The sequence below is a fragment of the Gossypium hirsutum genome, chromosome A08 (assembly GCF_007990345.1).
Source record: "Gossypium hirsutum isolate 1008001.06 chromosome A08, Gossypium_hirsutum_v2.1, whole genome shotgun sequence".
In the NCBI taxonomy this organism is placed as follows: domain Eukaryota; kingdom Viridiplantae; phylum Streptophyta; class Magnoliopsida; order Malvales; family Malvaceae; genus Gossypium; species Gossypium hirsutum.
Window position 1 is genome coordinate 102931927 of NC_053431.1, and position 19708 is coordinate 102951634.

The following is a 19708-nucleotide window of genomic DNA, read 5'->3' on the forward strand; positions in this document are numbered from 1 at the left end:
AAACACATTCAAATATATATTATTTTTACTATTATATATCTATTCTTCAAATATTATTACAATACTTATTTCTTCCATCCAACCAAATGAATATCATGCTTATTTCCATTAATTGGAGTGAGCGGGTGAATGACCTTTAAACCACTATAACCTCTCTTCATGCAAACATTATATTTATTTCAAATAGAGGAGAGAAGGGAATCTAGATGCGCATGTGACGATAGAATAATGAAAATAAAATCACCGAAACCGATTGTGTGAGTGAAGTCAGTGGAAATGTCAACCACCACATCAAACGCTAGCACTTTAGAATTAAATAAAACAGTAACCTTCTCTCTTTCTCTCTCAGTGGACAGTCATTTTCCCTTGCTTTTAACTCCAAAACTTTCTTCAACAATTCTCTTTCCCTGGAATTGCTTCCACTTCACTTTTCCTTTTAGTTTTTTCTTTTTTGGGGTTTAAATTATTATTTCTACTTTCTCTCTCAAGTTTGTTTAGCTATTCCACCAAAAACCTAACCCCAAATCTCCTTATTAGTCTCTTTCTTACCACTTTCATTCATTTAATAACTGCACCTTCGCTTCTCTCTTTTGGGATTGAGTTTTCCTTTTTCTTCTTTACGGTTTTATTTGAGGTTTAGGGGGTTTTGTGATTTTGATTCTCGAAATTTTTGTAAGAGAAGGTGACGTAAATGGAAGTGGAGTTACCCAGGCCTGATAATCCCGCCATGACCTTTGACGAGGTTTCCATGGAGCGTAGCAAGAACTTCGTTAAAGCTTTGCAGGTTCATTTACCAGATCTGGTTAACTTTTAAAATTTGATTGTTTTGTGAAGATTTTGTTTTTTGGGTTTACTTTAAGTTTAAAGTCACTGCTTGATTGCTGAGGGGAAATGTGAGGGAGAGAAAATGACCTGAATAAAGAAATTCCCTTTGTTTGGCTTAGAAATTTTGTGTTTTTTTTTTCCTTTTGATTTTTGGCGACTTAATGATAAGTCTTCACGGTTTAATATTGGTAGATCTTTGCATTTATGACTGAAGTTAGAAATTGTTAAGAAATGGCTTAAAATTGGTAGTGGATTGTTGTTGTTGGTAGTGGGTTGTTGGTGGTAGTGGATTAGTGGATGGTTGTTGGTGTCCATTTTCAACCACAAATCTTTGCCAAAGTTTTGGACAATTATGTCCTTGAACTCTCTTATAAATAGAGAGGTTCATTAGCCATATTGATCATCCCAAACCAAGAGAGAGCAAAGCTTGTTCTTTGAAAGCTAGGATTTTAGCTTTCGGGTTTTCTATAGGGGTTGAGAGTTGTGAGGTTCTCGGGTTGTGTCTTGAGTGTAAAACACTTGTAATCTTCATCTTGTTATAGTGAAATTTCTTTTCGCCTCTGCCCGTGGACGTAGGCATTAAAGCCGAACCACGTAAATCCTTGTGTTCACTTTATTTTTCGTTCCGGTCAATTTACTTGTAGTCATATCGGAGTTCTCGAATCGATCCTTTCCGCAACAAATTGGTATCAGAGCGTAGTTGAAGGAGTGATAATATTTTCTGAATTGCCCTGTGACTGCAGCTTTGTCTGATCTTTCACATCAGGAAGAAAATATTATCATTCATTCAAAGGTTCCAAATTATGGCTACAAGTGTTTCATCGACTAAGTATGATGTCGAGAAATTTACCGGGAAAAATAGTTTCAGTTTATGGCGCATCAAGATGCGGGCAGTGCTGGTTCAACAAGGATTGCTAAAAGCATTGTCTGGTAAAGATAAATTACCAAGCACGCTTTCGGAAGAGCAAAAGGATGACATGCTAGAAAGAGCACATAGTGCTATTCTGCTATGTCTAGGAGATGAAGTGCTACGAGAAGTAGCGGATGAGAAAACCGCGTCCGGTTTGTGGCTCCGGTTAGAGAGCAAGTACATGACGAAGTCATTGACGAACCGGCTCTACCTCAAGCAAAGACTCTATGCCCTGAAGATGGAGGAAGGTACACCTGTTTCCCAGCACCTGGATAAATTCAATTCCATTATCATGGATTTGAATAATATCGATAACAAAATCGATGATGAGGACCAAGCAATAATTGTTTTGTGTTCTTTGCCTCCCTCGTATGAGAATTTTGTTGATACAATGATGTACGGTCGTGATGACCTGACTCTAGAGGAGGTGAAAAATGCCTTAAGTTCCAGTGAGTTGAGGAAGAAAATCACTGGTAAGGTGGTCGAAAACAATGAAGGCGAAGGCTTGGTTGCTCGAGGAAGATCCAAGGCAAAGGGTGGAAGTTCAAGTAAAAGCCATCCTAGATCGCAGTCCAAGAAGAGAATACAGTGCTACTACTGTAAGAAGTACGGGCACATGAAGGTAGATTGTCCGAAAAGGAAGGAGAAATCAGAATCACAGGAGCAACAAAATGATCGTGCGAATGTAGCTGATGCAGATTCTTCAAGTGATGCCGAGATCGTTCTTGCAGTATCCGACTCTTACGCTGGTGGGAGATGGATTCTTGATACGGGAGCTACATTTCATATAAGTACTTCGAAAGATGCATTCTCAACATACGAGAAGCATTCTGGTTCAGTACTAATGGGAAATGACCACGCATGTCAAGTCATGGGGATTGGCACAGTTCGTATAAAGATGTTTGACGGTATTGTTAGAACTCTAACTGATGTTCGGCACATTCCAGAAATGAAGAAAAATTTGATCTCTTTGAGTACGTTGGACAAGAAAGGCTTTCGGTACTCTGCTGAAGGTGGAGTTCTCAAGGTATTCTCGGGTGCTTTGACTGTGATACGTGGTAATTTGGAGCGGGGCCTTTACTTCCTCGATGGTTCCTCGGTTACAGGTGTTGCGGGAGTGTCATCATCAGATGATCTAGATTCTGACACCACGAAGTTATGGCATATGCGGCTCGGGCATATGAGCGAGAGAGGCTTATCGGTGCTAAGCAAACGAGGATTATTGTCTGGGCAGTGTACAGGAAAGTTGAATTTCTGTGAGCACTGCGTCTTCGGTAAGCAGACTCGGGTAAAGTTCAGCACTGGGATTCACAAGACAAAAGGCACAGTGGATTACTTCCATTCTGACCTTTGGGGGCCTTCTCCGACAATTTCTAAAGGTGGTTACAGATATCTGCTTACCTTTATCGATGATTACTCGAGAAAGGTTTGGGTGTATTTTCTGAAGAGCAAGTATGAGGTTCTCATCAACTTCAAGCAATTTAAAGCTTTGATCGAAAATCAAACAGGAAAGAAGATCAAGCGATTCCGGACGGATAATGGCTTGGAGTTTTGCTCAGGTGAATTCAATGAGTTCTGCAAAAATGAAGGAATAGTGAGACACCGCACTGTTCGTCGAACACCACAACAAAATGGAGTTGCAGAACGCATGAATAGAACTCTCTTGGAGCGAGCTCGTTGCATGCGATCAAATGCTGGGCTCGGTGAAGAATTTTGGGCTGAAGCTGTTAATACTGCTTGTTATTTGGTTAACAGATCTCCGTCAACAGCTATTGAGCTGAAGACTCCTGAGGAAGTATGGTCTGGTTCTCCTGCTGATTACTCTGGTTTAAGAGTGTTTGGCTGCCCTGCGTATGCTCATGTAAATGAGGGAAAACTCAAACCGAGGGCGAAGAAATGCATATTTCTTGGATACGGCCAAGGGGTGAAAGGATACAGGTTGTGGTGTCCTGATCCGGTTTCGTCCAAGTTCATCATCAGCAGAGATGTGACTTTTGATGAGTCATCCATGCTTCGATCCACCACAAATTCCCGGGAAAAGGAGGAGTCAGATAGAATGGGAGATCACGGTGTTGAGAAGCAGGTGGAGTGTCAGGTGGACGCTCCAATTCCTACGGAAGGTACTTCAGTCCAGGATGATCAAGTTGAGGTGCAAGATTCCGATGAAGATGAGTCACCTCAAGAAAAACCATATAGCATTGCCACTGGAAGAACGAAGAGACAAATCAAACCAAATCCGCGTTACGCTAATCTGGTGTCTTTCGCGCTCAGTGTGGCGGAGTCCATTGGTATAGAACCTTCCAGTTATAATGAGGCTGTCACGTGTGATGAGTCGGCACAGTGGGCAATTGCTATGAGTGAGGAGATAGAATCTCTTCACAAGAACCATACTTGGGAGTTGGTTAAGCCGCCAAGTAACCAGAAGATAGTTGGTTGCAAATGGGTCTTCAAGAAAAAGGAAGGCATCCTAGGGGTTGAAGCAACTAGATTCAAGGCACGATTGGTTGCTAAAGGCTTCACTCAGAAAGAGGGGATTGACTACAATGAAGTTTTCTCCCCAGTCGTAAAGCATTCTTCCATTCGTGTATTACTTGCCATGGTGGCCAAGTCTGATCTAGAACTTGAGCAGCTTGACGTAAAAACGGCGTTCTTGCATGGTGAGCTCGAGGAAACAATCTACATGCGTCAACCAGAGGGTTTTACAGTTCCTGGTAAAGAAGACCATGTCTGTCTATTAAAGAAGTCTTTATATGGATTGAAACAATCCCCAAGGCAGTGGTACAAGCGGTTTGATAGCTTCATGATTCAGCATGGTTACACAAGATGTGACTATGATGCTTGTGTCTATCATCGGAAGCTCTCAGATGGTTCGCACATTTATTTGTTGCTGTATGTTGATGACATGTTAATTGCTTCCAAAAACATGTCGGAAATCAACAAGTTAAAGTCGCAGTTGAGTGGTGAGTTCGAGATGAAGGATCTGGGTGCTGCCAAGAAAATTTTGGGCATGGATATTCACAGAGATCGCAAGGCGGGCAAGCTTCGTGTGTCGCAGAAGAACTACATTGAAAAGGTTCTTCAACGCTTCGGCATGGATAAAGCGAAAACTGTGAGTACTCCATTGGCACCACATTTCAAACTCTCTGCAGAGTTGTCACCACAATCTGATGAAGAAAAGCAGCAAATGTCTCACATTCCATACTCGAGTGCAGTTGGAAGCGTGATGTATGCAATGGTTTGCACTCGTCCAGACATTTCACATGCAGTTAGTGTGGTCAGCAGATACATGAGTTGTCCTGGCAAGGAACACTGGCAGGCCGTGAAATGGATTCTCAGGTACTTGAGAGGTTCTGCAGATTTATGCTTGGTATATGATCAGAGTGACTGCACTAGCAGTGTCACGGGCTATGTGGACTCTGATTATGCTGGAGATCTGGACAAAAGAAGATCTCTGACGGGTTATGTTTTCACTTATTCTGGAGGAGCCATTAGTTGGAAAGCTGTGTTACAGTCTACCGTAGCCTTATCTACGACTGAGGCGGAATATATGGCGTTAGCAGAAGCAGTGAAAGAAGCATTGTGGATGAAAGGTCTAGTAAGCAGTTTGGGTTTACAACAGGATTTCACTGTTGTATTTTGCGATAGCCAGAGTGCCATACATCTGACTAAAAATCAGATGTTTCATGAACGGACCAAACACATTGATGTCAGATATCATTTTGTTCGGGAACATGTTACGCAAGGTGACATTGTTATCAGCAAGGTTGCTACCGAGAAGAATCCTGCAGATATGTTAACTAAGGTGATCCCTGCATATAAGTTCAAGCATTGCTTGGACTTGATAGGTATTCGGGATTGATTAGCGCCAGAGAGGCGTTTGGAAGAGGTGATCCAGTTCGAGGAATTCACTATGATGTTCAGCTTGGTAAATTTCAAGCCAAGGTGGAGATTTGTTAAGAAATGGCTTAAAATTGGTAGTGGATTGTTGTTGTTGGTAGTGGGTTGTTGGTGGTAGTGGATTAGTGGATGGTTGTTGGTGTCCATTTTCAACCACAAATCTTTGCCAAAGTTTTGGACAATTATGTCCTTGAACTCTCTTATAAATAGAGAGGTTCATTAGCCATATTGATCATCCCAAACCAAGAGAGAGCAAAGCTTGTTCTTTGAAAGCTAGGATTTTAGCTTTCGGGTTTTCTATAGGGGTTGAGAGTTGTGAGGTTCTCGGGTTGTGTCTTGAGTGTAAAACACTTGTAATCTTCATCTTGTTATAGTGAAATTTCTTTTCGCCTCTGCCCGTGGACGTAGGCATTAAAGCCGAACCACGTAAATCCTTGTGTTCACTTTATTTTTCGTTCCGGTCAATTTACTTGTAGTCATATCGGAGTTCTCGAATCGATCCTTTCCGCAACAGAAATGTTTCAAAGCTAGAAAGTAGAGTTGCAGCAATGGATGAATCTATTGTAAGTTAGATATAGTCTCTTATTGTGTTTATTGAAGAAAAAGAATCGCTTAATTCCCATTATTGAATTTAGAGCCATGGTATTAGTCTAAGTAGAATGCGAATCCGAATTGAATTATGCAATGAAAAAGCTTTACATATTGTATTATCTAATAATATCTTATTAGAAGAAAATTGGAAAATTCATGTATCTGAATCTAATATCTGCAAAAGAGTTACGATTTTAATTTGGTTTGCTAACTTGTTCTCCTTGTTGATGTCAAAATTTGTCTTCATGAGTTTTTGAGCTTCCCAGCATTTCATTGTTAAACTAATTGATTAGTTGACCCTTTGATTTTATAGGAGCTCAAGAACTTAAGGCCTCAGCTTTATTCAGCTGCTGAGTACTGCGAAAAGTCGTATCTCCATAATGAGCAGAAGCAGATGTAAGGTTACCTATTTTACTTAAATACTTGCTTAGTTCCTTCATTGTTTGTTTAACAGCCTTTTCATGTTCATGCAAGCAATACCATAATTGATTTCAGAACTTGGCCGATTACCACAAGCACTGGCTTGCTTCTGTGATGTTTTTCATATCAATGCTTATGCATTGGCTTGTGTTTACATTTGTTAGGGTACTGGACAACCTGAAAGATTATGCTGTACGGGCTCTTGTAAATGCTGTTGATCACCTTGGCACCGTGGCTTACAAGTTGACTGATCTTCTTGAGCAGCAAACATTGGAAGTGTCTACCATAGAGCTAAAAGCATCTTGTTTAAATCAGGTAATCTCTTTGTACTTCTCTGGTTTAATATGCTAATACAAGAAATTTATTGAATGGAGAGCCTTAGCTAATTTAGGCTTTTTAATGTCAGAAACTTCTTACGTGCCAAACATACACGGATAAAGAAGGTATCAGGCAGCAGCAGTTGTTGGCATTTATCCCAAGACATCACAAGCACTACATTTTACCGAGTAAGAGTAGTTGATAGAGGCCTTCTTTTTCTCCTGGAAGGTAATTAGTGGGTTGAAGTTTTGTATGTTTTCTCATTTCCATTTCCTTTTTGTCCTGTTTCTTGCCTCTCTTCTATTGCAATTTTTTCTAAGCCAGATTCTGTCAGCAAGAAGGTACATTTTAGTCCCCAGGTACAGACAGATCCTAGGCAAACTTATCTCCATGCTAAAGCTCGTCTTCAGCCTTCAGGTATAGTGTTTCTTAGCAGGCAGGAACTCTTCTATGTTAGTTGTTTTCTGCATTGTTGGGATATAATTTCTTAAAGGAAGAAGGTAAACATCATGGTACTGATTAAATGATTTTCAAGTATAGATACTCCTGCATCAAAAACTCTTTCTTGGCACTTATCCTCAGAAACCAAGTCTACTTTGAAAGGGACTTCACAAACTTTAGCAAGGTTAGTTTGGCTTAAAATTCTATGTTGAATGGATATTTTCCTTTCAGTGTAGCTCTTCTAATGTTCAGCTGAGAGAAAGAAGTTATTAACATTGCTTACCATGCAGCAATGAATCTCAAAACCTCCTGCTTCCGCTTCTGAGGTTTTCCAGTTACTGGGTATGTACGTTAGACCAGTAGCTCATTTTTAGTATTGTTAAAAAAGGCTTTAGATGATAATACTTGTATTTTGACTGTAATTCTGGCAGAGAATGGAGACAATGCAAGGGAAAAGTCTTCAGCAGCACTTTTTCCTGCTTCTAATGCACTTGTCCCATCACTGGGTATCACACATAGGGTAATGTTTAAATCAGCAAGAATACATACGTGCTTGATGTTCTTTAAATTGATGCTTCTATGTTAACACAAGAATGATTCATCTTGAACTGTCATCTTCATTCCTATTAGTATACTAGTTGATCTTTGGCTAGAGAGGCATTTCATTTCATTTTCATTTGTAAATTCTGGAAAATGTTTTATCTTATTTCTTTTTTAGAATTTGAAACGTGTTGGGAACACCACACAAATTGGGTTGTTCTCTTCAGGTGCTGCTAAAGAATTGACACATCCTCACAGTTTTGTCCCCTGGTTCTAAAGAGAGCGTAGGGGTGTCTCTTAGGTTGCTAAAGAGCAAATCCAACCTCTATATCATATAAGTCATGGTTCTGATCCATGCCTTGCACTCTTCAGCACCATGGATTCAGCGGTGTGGTTGGATTTGTTCTTCAGCTACCTATGAGGCACCCTTAAGCTCTCCTCAGAGCTGGGGACAAAATCTTGAGGGGATGTCAGTTCTTCAACGGCACCGAAAGAGGACAATACCTTTATGTTATCAGCATGATGCTATAACTGGGAACCAACTTACGATTCCAAGTGGGTTGGTAAATATTCTATGTACTTTGTTACATTACATGTTTATGTAAAATCCCTTTTATCATTGGCAGGAGTTGGAGGGTTCCAAACCTTTGACAGCATTCAGGTCATTTGATAACCCAAAGCGCGACATTATACGTGCACCTGTTAGGAGCAAAAGTGTGCTGTCATCTTTCTTTGTCAAACAAAAACAAATGAAGCTAAAGGCTGGATATGTTGCATGAATCTCCTAAAACAAACTTACGATAACGATGATGCCACACTATGTAAAATCTCTCCTTTATGCGGAGGGAGTTGCCTGTAATTAGCCACCCTCGATGTTTTTCAGTTGTTGGCTCCTTCATCAGTAGTAGTAGTATATTAAATTGCCCGAGATGAAATTCTTTTTTTTTTTTTCTTCTTCTCTTAATTTTGGTTTTAATAATGAGCAATTTGTATAATATATCTGATAATGAAGGTGAGTAACATTGTCCAGTCTTAACAATAATTGCTTCAGCCTTGATCAATAATCCTATAATATGATCTTTATTCTCCATCTCATATGAAATTTGGTTATATATTGGTGTTTGAAGGTTTGGATGGTGGAAAAGGATTTTTGTAGTCTAATTTGATGTTTTTGATTTAAATATTTGTTAATGTTAACAAATGTGTTATGTCAAAATTTGATATTAGTAACGCAGATATATTTATTTTTTTGTTCTTTAATTTAGTATTTTTGTTTTTATATTTTTCAAAATTTGAAGTGTCTCAAAGAGATTGAAATTTAAAATTCTAAAATTAAGGTGCTTGAATTAAATTTATAATTTATGGATAATATAAGGACTACTAGAATTATAAATTCTCTAAAAAAAAGAATTCTAATATTTTTTGGTTAAATGTTGAAGTTGGGTCTAATTTTTTAGGGATGTACATATGAGGGTTAAACTTTTTCAAATGGTTATATAATGATTTAATCAAGTGCTCAGTTGAAGGTTTAGTTTTTCAAGATGGTCAAATAAAAATAAGGTGTTTTTCAAATATGTTTTTATTATCTTTTTCTCTTTTCAAACAATATTATATTTAGTTGTAATGTGTTTTATTCTAAATATGTTAATATTCACATAATTTTTATTATAAATTAAGTTGAATTGTATGAAAATTTTTTATTTGAAATTTTTGTAAATATTAGGCTCTTATACAACAATTTTAAAAAAAAACCATAAATTAACATTATCCGTGTTTCAACATTGAATTTTAAATTGTTAACACAAAACTTCAACTACTTGTTTTTTTTTTTTTTTGGGTATTGTTAATCATTGTGCTAATACCAATTCATGCAAACCGGTTATAACTCTACCACTCCACATATGATGAATCATTGGTAAAAATATGTTGTAATACAAATTATATATTTTATGGTGGTGTTGCAAAATAATTTAACTAAAAATTTAAATTAACTATTATAGTTAAATAATAACTAAAAATTATTTATGTAAGATAGCATTTAAAATGAAATAAAAATGGAAGATCATTAAAATTTCGGACTCAACACCGACAACCCGACCCACAATCATATCCTTTCCAGTACTGTTTTCCTCCTACTATAAAGCTATTGTCATCAGCTATGGTTTACAGATCCGATCTCAGAACGCGTTTCCTTAAACCCAAAATTTCCCCCTTCATTGGAATCTTGTTGTTACTGTTAGTCTAAAATTACATAAACAAGCTCTTTTGTTCATGATCTTCAATATTACCAGCAACAATGTCATCCTTCTTGCACCAACGACCCATCCAGAATCCATTCTCGAACGCCTATCCAGTCTCCCCACGTTCTTCATCAACCTCGCAAAGACCCATTTCGATCTTCAGTCCAACAGGCCTAATTATCCTCCTCTCCCTCATGGTAATCCTCGGAGTGTTCGTGCCTTGGTCTGGCATGCCCGTAGCCACCTTCTCTAACTCTAAAAAGGCATCTTCTTCCCTTTCCAAATGGCGTGACTACACTTTGGCCGAAGCCGCTTCCTTCGTCGCCAAAATGGTACCCTAATCATTTGCGCCGTGAGTCAACCTCACTTGCCTTTCCTCAATAATTGGCTGATTAGTATTACCAGACAAAAGCACCAAGAGAAAGTCCTTGTGATAGCTGAGGATTACGCTACTCTTTATAAAGTTAATGAAAAATGGCCTGGCCATGCCGTCCTTGTCCCTCCCGCAATTGATTCACAAACTGCCCATACATTTGGCTCTCAGGTTCTATCCCTGTTTCACATATCTGGGTTTTTGTTCTTGTTTCTCCCCCTAACATTTTCAATTGATGCTGATTGGGTGCTTGATCTAGGGATTCTTCAATTTTACTTCCAGGAGGCCTCAACATTTGTTGAAAATTTTGGAGCTTGGCTACAATGTTATGTATAACGATGTTGATATGGTGTGGTTGAGAGATCCCTTTCCTTATTTGGAAGGAAACCATGATGTTTACTTCACTGATGACATGGTTGCTGTATGTATGCTAACTTTGCTATATGTTTTACTGTGTTAGGCAATAATAGCCTGACTATATTCATTAATATTAAGCAATTCTATTAGATCATGAGAAATTAATGAACTCTAGCTTATCTGAAGCCATTCCACAGTTACCATGATTTTTAAACTATGAATAATTGGATTGTATTCAGTGGATAATAGTAGCAAAAAGAATGGAGAGGATGGAACGAAGACTGAATCTTGTACTTAACCTAATAGTCGCCCCACTACCCGACTCTAGGCTGCTATATACTGGAAATATTGCTGCCACTGCTTCTTTATCGTAAAGTTGCTTCATGCTACTTCTCTTTGGTTGATCAGGTGAAGGCTTTGAACCATTCCCATGATTTGCCACCTCCGGGGAAAAAGGGTCGCACTTATATTTGTAGTTGCATGATTTTTCTGCGTCCCAAAGATGGAGCTAAACTTGTAATGAAGAAATGGATCGAAGAACTTCAAGCTCAGCCATGGTCCAAAGCAAAGAAAGCAAATGATCAGCCTGCTTTTAACTGGGCTCTAAACAAAACTGCTGGTTTGGTATGTTTATGCATCTTCTTACCATTTCCGTTTTAGGTTGTAGCATATACCCCTAATAGTTCTCATTTGTTTTCTTCTTTGTTAAGTTGAAATTTTATGCCACATTTGCCTGTGTTCCTGAATTGTGGCTAACTCCTCCAGGTTCGGAGTTTCAGACAATATCCCGTGCATGTTCTACATGCCATAATTTGAAAAAACTTTGCTAATACGTGTACATCCTTTGATCAGCGCTGCACTTAGTGCATTCATATTCAAATGAATTCTCAGTAGTTCCATTTTAGGTTGTAGCATATACCCCTAATATTTCTCATTTGTTTTCTTCTTTGTTAATTTGAAATTTTATGCCACATTTGCCTGTGTTCCTGAATTGTGGCTAACTCCTCAAGGTTCGGAGTTTCAGATAATATCCCTTGCTTGTTCTACATGCCATAATTTGAAAAAACTTTGCTAATACATGTACATCCTTTGATCAGCGTTGCACTTAGTGCATTCATATTCAAATGAATTCTCAGAAGTGTGTAATTGCATATTTTGGTAATCCGTAACTTGGAAATCGGCTTATCATAATGCTAAAAAACATCTATTGTTAATCCATCCAATGTTTAGAAAGTCCTACTTGCATTTCTGGTCCATTGCAAAGTTTTGCTTTTGGTTTGGGTATGTAAAGTCTCTGGGGTGTTAGATTTGTGGTTCTACGAGCCCTTTTTCTCTCTCGCTGTCTGTCTTTAATATCCATAATAGATGGTGTGTGATATATTATTAAAATTTGTGGTATTAAGATTTGATTTTCTGATAATCATAAATTAATAATATGTTCTACAGGTGGATCTCTACCTGCTTCCTCAGGCAGCATTCCCAACAGGAGGATTATACTTCAAGAACCAGACATGGGTGCAGCAAACCAAGGGAATGCACGTCATAATTCATAATAATTACATCACCGGCTTTGAAAAGAAGATCAAGCGCTTCCAAGATTATGGCCTTTGGTTGGTTGATGATCATGCCCTTGACTCCCCTCTAGGCAGATTATGAAAAAGCTGGAATACCATCTGATTGCGTTCTGCATAACCAATTACATCCTCAAAAACCGTCCTAAGAGGTGGAACATCCAGTTTGATAATCTTCTTCACAAAACCATCTGCTTCGATACTCTCGGATAAACATTGATCATTAGCAGCAGACACGGCAGATAGATGTGGACCTTTAGCAGCTAAGAATGCTCAGTTCTTCAGCAAAATTTTTACATTTAAATAGTGTTAAAACAGGGCAAAGTCCAAATATTCTGTTGAAATTCACTATAAACTTTTGTTTCCAGAAAAGACTTGATCAATCAATCAAATTTTTGTCACAATGTTTTACTTAACATTATGCAAATACAATATGTATATTATTTGCTGTTATAATGTCTGTCTCAGCTAACATCTATTCTTTGATAGCTTTGCTAAAAATCCAGTGCTGACACAGGATCTGATTGCTACATTATGCATTAAAATTGCTCTCACAAAAAGGCAAAGAAAATATCATCTGCGTTTGCCGGGAGTCAAACCCGGGTCTATTGCTTGGAAGGCAATTATCCTAACCGTTGGACTACAACGCCTGCTTGAAACGGGTGGGAGAGAGAATATAGTACTACCATAAAAAAAAGTGTCGGCCAACTATTCCTGAAAACAGATATATTGTTTTTCTGTCATTAATAAACTAACTGGTCTCAATAAAAGAGTTAAACAAAGAATCTATCATCTATCATCTCTCATGTGATTTTATTTTTATTGGTCAGACTGAAAATAAATAATTAACAGCAGCCCCATGCCGATAATTTTACTGAAATTAAATATATTATAAAAACGTGGCAGGAATATCTTAATTATTTAAAGCTAAAACATAAATAAAAAGGAAAAAGAAAAAATTAAAGACAGAACACGCTAAATAAAGGGGAATAATAATATTATAAGATTCTCGACCGAAGAGATTACAGCTCGCAGCCAAATTCTACTGATCTGATCTTACGTTTTGTTTTGTTTTTTTTTTTTTTTACTAATCTATTACTCTTTTGCTTTCCTTCGTAGTAAAATCTGAAAATCCCCCGCCCCCCAAAAAATCTTATGCCGTCTGTCATTATTGTGTATCTCTATTCATCTTTGACATTCAATGATCCATTCATATCCATCTAATGCATTGTTGCTATATCACAAGTTCTCTTTCTGTAATAATAACTTAATACATCCCACTTTCTAGTCTTTGCTTTGCTTTGTTGGGTGTGTTTCGTTTATTTGTTCTGGTTATTTTAGATTGAGTTTTCTTTTGCGTTTCAGAGCTAGTTTTTTTCTTTTTTTTTTTTTGGATGAGATGTAAATGGGTTCCTTAGAAATGGATCTCGTTGAAGAGAGCCGGTAGCAGGAACGAAAGGCACCCGTTTCGAGCCGACCCAGATCGAGATTTTCTCGGGCTTTTGCTCTTCAAGAAGCTAGATTATCTCCAATGGATTTGCACCGTTGCTGTTTTCCTCTTCTTTGTTGTGTTTTTCCAAATGTTTTTGCCCCGGTTCAGTAATGGACAAATCTCAAGGTTCCTTCTTAGATGATAAAGATTCGGTATTGGAGAATTGAGTTATTTGAAAGAGATGGGTGCGCTAGATTTTGGTGAAGATATCAGATTGGAACCGTGCAAGCTATTAGAGAAGTTCAGAGAGAAAATAAACTAGTCAATTTGGATTCTTCATCTGGTTTCAACCGGAGTCAACACCGTTTCCATTATAGAAAACCTCAGCTTGCATTGGTTAGTTAAAATTGTCTCTTATTTTTGTTGATTCAATCAATGGATACATTTTTAAGGGGTCAGTTTTTGTTGTTGGATCTTTTGCTGCATGCTGATATTTATAGTGCTGTTTTACTTCAAATGAAGGTGTTTGCTGATCTATTGGTTCACCCACAACAATTGCTAATGGTGACCATTGCAACCGCATTGAAAGAGATTGGCTATGAACTTCAGGTAAATGACAATGAGTTCTATGCAGTTCATCATTTGTGAGTTTGACCTCTTTTAGTTTTAATTGTTGAATTCTGTTGTTTAGTCAAGAAACCCTAAATGTCTTTTCAGCTGATAACTTAGTGCTTATATATTGCTGGAATGTTTGGAGTGATAGCCTAATGTGTTTTAATTACTTTGTTGAAAGGTATACTCCTTGAGATGGTCTTGCACGCAATGCTTGGCAAAGCGTCGGAGTTCCGGTCACCATTCTTAAGTCGAACGGAATGAGATTGCTGTTGATTGGCTGAAGTACGTTTCTTTGTTTGTAATCTACCAAAACCCACTTTAGGCTTGATATTTTATATGACAAGTTATGTACATTATTCCTATTTTAAGAGTTTGATCAAGCGATTGTGATGGTTTTTTGCTTTCATTCTGGATAAGACATCCTTTCTTCCTCAAATGGTTTGAATTTTTCCCATAAAAGTTTTTTTTTTTTTTGGTATGTATTGTGATATATTGTTCTGCAGCTATGACGGTATACTTGTTAGCTCTCTTGAGGCCAAGAGTGTCTTTTCTAGGTAGGTTATTCTATTTTCTTTAGGCAAGTTCTATACCTATTGCTTTCTGAGTTTAAGCCACTTCTCCATACATGCTGAAGACATTATTTGTTTTATTTGATATATTGTGATGCATGTTTAGAATTTCACTAGACTGTTTTCTGTTCAGTCAATTAACGTGAGTGAGTTTACTTGTTATGTTTTATTCAGGAACCTTTCAAATCTATTCCACTTATATGGACAATCCATGAACGAGCGCTTGCCATACGTTTAGAGAATACACTTCAAGTGGACAGATTGAGCTTGTGAATGATTGGAAAAAGTTTTCTGTCGTGCTACTGTTGTTGTCTTCCCTAACTATGCACTTCCGGTAATATATCTTTGAAAATCATTTCATCATTGGTTCATAGTTAACATATTATTAACTAAAGTAGTGAAAGTATATAGGTGCTATTTAGTCCTATTAAGATGGTCTGAGCAATGGAAGAAATGCATGATGCATGCAACAAAGTGATAATGCTCCTATTTTATTAGAAGACATCCTAGTAACTGATTTATATTTGAGCCAGTTTTTACTTCAATGCCTAGTTTATGTGATTTCAGTTTCCTCTAGTGTTTATGCTCCTAAGAGTGGTTTCTAACCTGGGTTTTGTTTCTAATGATCTGATTTCTTACTCTACCTTCTGCAGATGATCTATTCTACATTGATTCTGGAAACTATTATGTCATTCCTGGTTCTCCAGCTGTGGTATGGAAAGGAGAGAATGCAATGATTTGTTAAAAGATAGTCAGCGTATAAAGATGGGTTATGGACCTGATGAAGTACTCATTGCATGTTGGAAGTCAATTCATGTACAAGGGCTTGTGGTTGGAGCATGCCCTTATTTTGCAGGCTTTATTACCCCTCTTTGCTGACAATAATTCAAATTCCCACCCGAAAATATTATTTTAAGCATGATTCAACAAGCAACTACAGCATGGCTGTTGAGGTATGGCCATAATTACTACATAGAGTGCTGTGGTTAAATTTATATGTGGACATAGTTTTCAAGCTTCTCACTACCATTCACATATATTTCGCTTTCCTAGAGAATTGCTCTCAACTTGAGGTATCCTAGTGGTGTGGTGAAGCATGTGGTGTTGAGGAAGAAGTCGACAACGTTCTGAGCATGATGACATTGTGATATATGGCTCATTCTTGATGAGCCATCATTCCGGAAGTTTGACGAAAGCCATGTCCCTTGGGAAACCAATCATAGCCCAGAATCTCCAATATCAGGAATATGTAGCCTATACACTCTTTTTGTTCATGCATATTCGGTATCATTAGGCAAACAAGCTACTGACTGTATGTTGGTAATAACAAATAGGTTGATGACAGGGTAAACGGCTATATTTTCCCAAGGAGAATATTAAAGTTTTGACCCAAATCATTTTGCAAGTGATATCGAATGGAAATTGTCTCCATTGGCACGCAATATTGCTTCGATTGGGAGAGAAATGTTAAAAACTTGATGGTTCAGAAACTGTTGAAGGATATGCCTTTCTACTGGAAATATTCTCAAGCTTCCATCAGAAGTTGCACCTCTTAAGGCTGTTGCTGACTTCCTTCAAGTTAAGGAAGAATGGCATGGAACCTGTTTGGGGATTTTCTAATTCTACTCTTGGACAGGAGTGCCAATTTTTTGAACAAGTTAGAGGAGCAATGGAACATTCTCGAGGGAAAGTTTGGTTCTTATTGCTGTGGATGATTCATTTTCATATGATTGGGAGAAAAAGGACGCATATTCTCGATATAAAGGAACGAGGGAGCAAGAGGTAAGATTGTTCTGTGGGTGTATGTTAGCCAAAAGTTTAGTTGAACAATTTCAGCTTTTTTTTCTTTAAGTTGTTACTTAGTGAAGTTTCATGCTTTTCAATATGTTGTAGTTGAAAGATAGAATGATCAACCTCGTGAACCTGGGAGGACGTATATCGAAATGCCAAGAAGGCTGACCGTATGAGAAATGACTTGCATGAAAGGGATGAAGGGAACTCGAAAGGATTGGTCAACCATTGTGTATTTATGAACCTTATTTTGGTGAAGGAACATGGCCTTTCCTGCACCAAAATTCTCTTTACCGTGGAATTGGATTGGTAAGTCAGTGGAAGATCATATAGGTTTGTGTTTTATTGTACTTATTGGTTACTTATAATGAATTAAGAATCTCTTTAAACTTATTTGTAAACAATTGGAGACCTATGTCTCCTTCAAAAAATAGAAGTTGAAAAAGGAAAGCATGAAGGTGCTGTAATTCATATTTTGGCGAATCTCCATAAGCAGTGGCACTTAAAAATGTCTAATGTGTGTGCAGTCCACAAAGGTCGAAGACCTGGGATGGATGATGTTGATGGCCGTCTCGTCTGCAACTTCTTACAACCCATACTACCGAGACACTCTTGGTGAATATGGGGCCTTCTTTGCTATTGCTAACCGGATTGACGTCTCACAGGAATGCCTGGATGGGTTTCAGTCATGGCGAGCAACAGTGGAGGTAATGTATATGTCAACCTTTTGTTTAGATTATTTGTGAGATATGCCATTGCTTAGCAAACCTTAATTAAATATATCTTGTCCTTTTATTGTTCCCCTTTACTCATACCTAATTGTGGGGCCAAAACAGGCATCCTTGTCCGGAATTGCTGAAACTTCATTGTTAGACGCCATTGAAAGCAAAGAATGGTGACGCACTATACTTTTGGGTTCGGATGGACACTGATCCAAGAAACAACATGCAGAGGGACTTTTGGTCATTTTGTGACGCCATAAATGCTGGAAAGTGCAAGTAAGAGCTGTAAATTTGCTGATTTTTCAACTGCAAAAGCCTAAACTATTTGCTAAACTCGTTTATCATTCATTGCAGGCTTGCATTCTCTGAGACTCTTAAAAGGATGTATGGCTTAGGGCAGGATTTCAACTCTTTGCCACCCATGCCTGAAGGAGAAGGCACATGGTCTGTCATGCAGGTTGGGCCTTGCCACAAAGTCCTTCCTAGAGTTTGTTATGTTCTCAAGGTGAGAGCTGTTACACTTAATGTTTTCTCTGCATGAACAGTTGAAACTGTTGCAATCCATAAACACTTAATTTCTCATTTGCTATTTGCAGGATGTTTGTGGATGCATTAGATGCACAAATGTATGATGAGCATATCAAAGTGGTCACTGTTATCTGAGTTTCTCCAAGGTAAACTATAAAGTGCATTATTATTATGAAAGTTCATCTCAATTATATAATTTATACAATTATTGAATGGCATTCATCATTGAGTTATGAATTCCATCAGGATATTGCAAATTTTTAGATGGTAGACTACATTATTTTTCAAAAGTCGGTCGATTCTTTTGTTGACATTGTAGTGGTTGTGTTCTACAGGACAAGCATTGCTATTCACGGGTGCTTGAGCTGCTTATAAATGTTTGGGCATATCACAGTGCACGTCGGATTGTATACGTGAATCCCGACCGGTGCGATGCAAGAATACCAAGTTCAAGGATCGGAGCGGTAAAATGTGGATCAAATGGTTTTCATTCAACACTTTAAAGGTCATGGATGAGATTTAGCCGAGGAAGCAGATTCTGACCACCTAAAAAGACGATGGTTATGGCCATCAACAGGTGAGGTCGTCTGGCAAGGTATTCTTGACAGAGAGAGAATCTCCGGAACCGGCAAAAGAGACAAGGAAGCAGAAAGCAGGACAAACTAGAGAGGATGAGGCATAAACACCGTCAAAAGCATTAGGGAGGTATGTGAAACCCCTTCCTGAAGATATTGAGATCTCAAATTCAACAACAGTAACATCAGTTTAATTTCATGTCTGTTTTTTGCATCTTTGGCAATAGAACCTAGTTTGATAATCTTTAATTTTGATCTTCTTCTACCCTTTTCTTTTGCTTCTATGCCTTGTTTATGTCAGAAAGGATGCATCATTGTTTAAATGTGAGTATTTTGTATTTAGCTAACAGCATCCTTCTGGTCATTAATATTCATGAATGGCTCAACTGTACACTAAGTTTTACCTCTCCTTATTTCTGCCCCAATTCTAAATTTTATTTTTCCGATATTAAATTTTGTCTCTTTTACTTTTACTTAATTCGATATTCTGTGACATAGAACATTAAAAATATCATTTATAGCATAAAGCTATAGCACGGTTACAGATTAATAAATAGCAATCAAACATGGCTTTTGATAGAAGAGCTGTATCCAGTTTGGTCATCATAGTACTTAGACCATAGCAATAACCTCGTACTTGCAGGAACCTTTGATAGCGGGAATTTTGAGGTAAGTCAGCTCTGGATGAGCCGCTCCGGCTGTAGCGGGCTGCTGGAGCCAGAAAATTTTGTTGGGTTTGTGTCATTGTTCCATGCATTATAGATTTCCAAACTTCGTGTGTTTGGTGGTGATTGTTTTGATTGACAAGTAGTCAATAGACAGTTTTTCGGGACTCCGCAAGCATCAGGAGGAGTTGGGTGCTGGTTTACTTTTTTTATCGGTTTGCTTTTTGAGGGTCTTTGCAGGTTCCCAATTGGATCGTTTCTTATCAATCGATTCATCCAACCGCATCCCCTAAGGTGAGAGATAGCCCCTAAAGTTGTTCCAAAGTGA

General features: G+C 38.0%; 1 protein-coding gene and 2 pseudogenes across 1 annotated transcript; all 3 read left to right on the forward strand.

Moving 5' to 3' along the window:
- The first annotated feature begins 201 nt into the window (after positions 1-201).
- LOC121204565 (protein ABIL1) lies at positions 202-9032 on the forward strand. Its single transcript, XM_041074640.1, has 8 exons — positions 202-784; positions 6537-6619; positions 6808-6958; positions 7050-7149; positions 7286-7378; positions 7502-7744; positions 7834-7922; positions 8569-9032. Exons 1-6 carry the CDS (start codon positions 692-694, stop codon positions 7612-7614), a joined length of 633 nt encoding a protein of 210 aa, XP_040930574.1. The 5' UTR covers positions 202-691; the 3' UTR covers positions 7615-7744; positions 7834-7922; positions 8569-9032.
- A 1063-nt stretch (positions 9033-10095) lies between these two features.
- On the forward strand, positions 10096-12884 carry LOC121204566 (UDP-D-xylose:L-fucose alpha-1,3-D-xylosyltransferase MGP4-like; annotated as a pseudogene).
- Positions 12885-13706: 822 nt separating this feature from the next.
- On the forward strand, positions 13707-18952 carry LOC121205048 (uncharacterized; annotated as a pseudogene).
- Positions 18953-19708: the final 756 nt, after the last annotated feature.

What these genes read in the sequence shown, in the direction of transcription:
- LOC121204565 (XM_041074640.1), top strand. Translation starts at nt 692, where the DNA reads ATGGAAGTGGAGTTACCCAGGCCTGATAATCCCGCCATGACCTTTGAC. An exon ending in CAAGCACTACATTTTACCGA is followed by an intron (nt 7,150 to 7,285) that starts GTAAGAGTAGTT and finishes TTTCTAAGCCAG; the next exon opens with ATTCTGTCAGCAAGAAGGTA. An exon ending in AGCTCGTCTTCAGCCTTCAG is followed by an intron (nt 7,379 to 7,501) that starts GTATAGTGTTTC and finishes TTTCAAGTATAG; the next exon opens with ATACTCCTGCATCAAAAACT.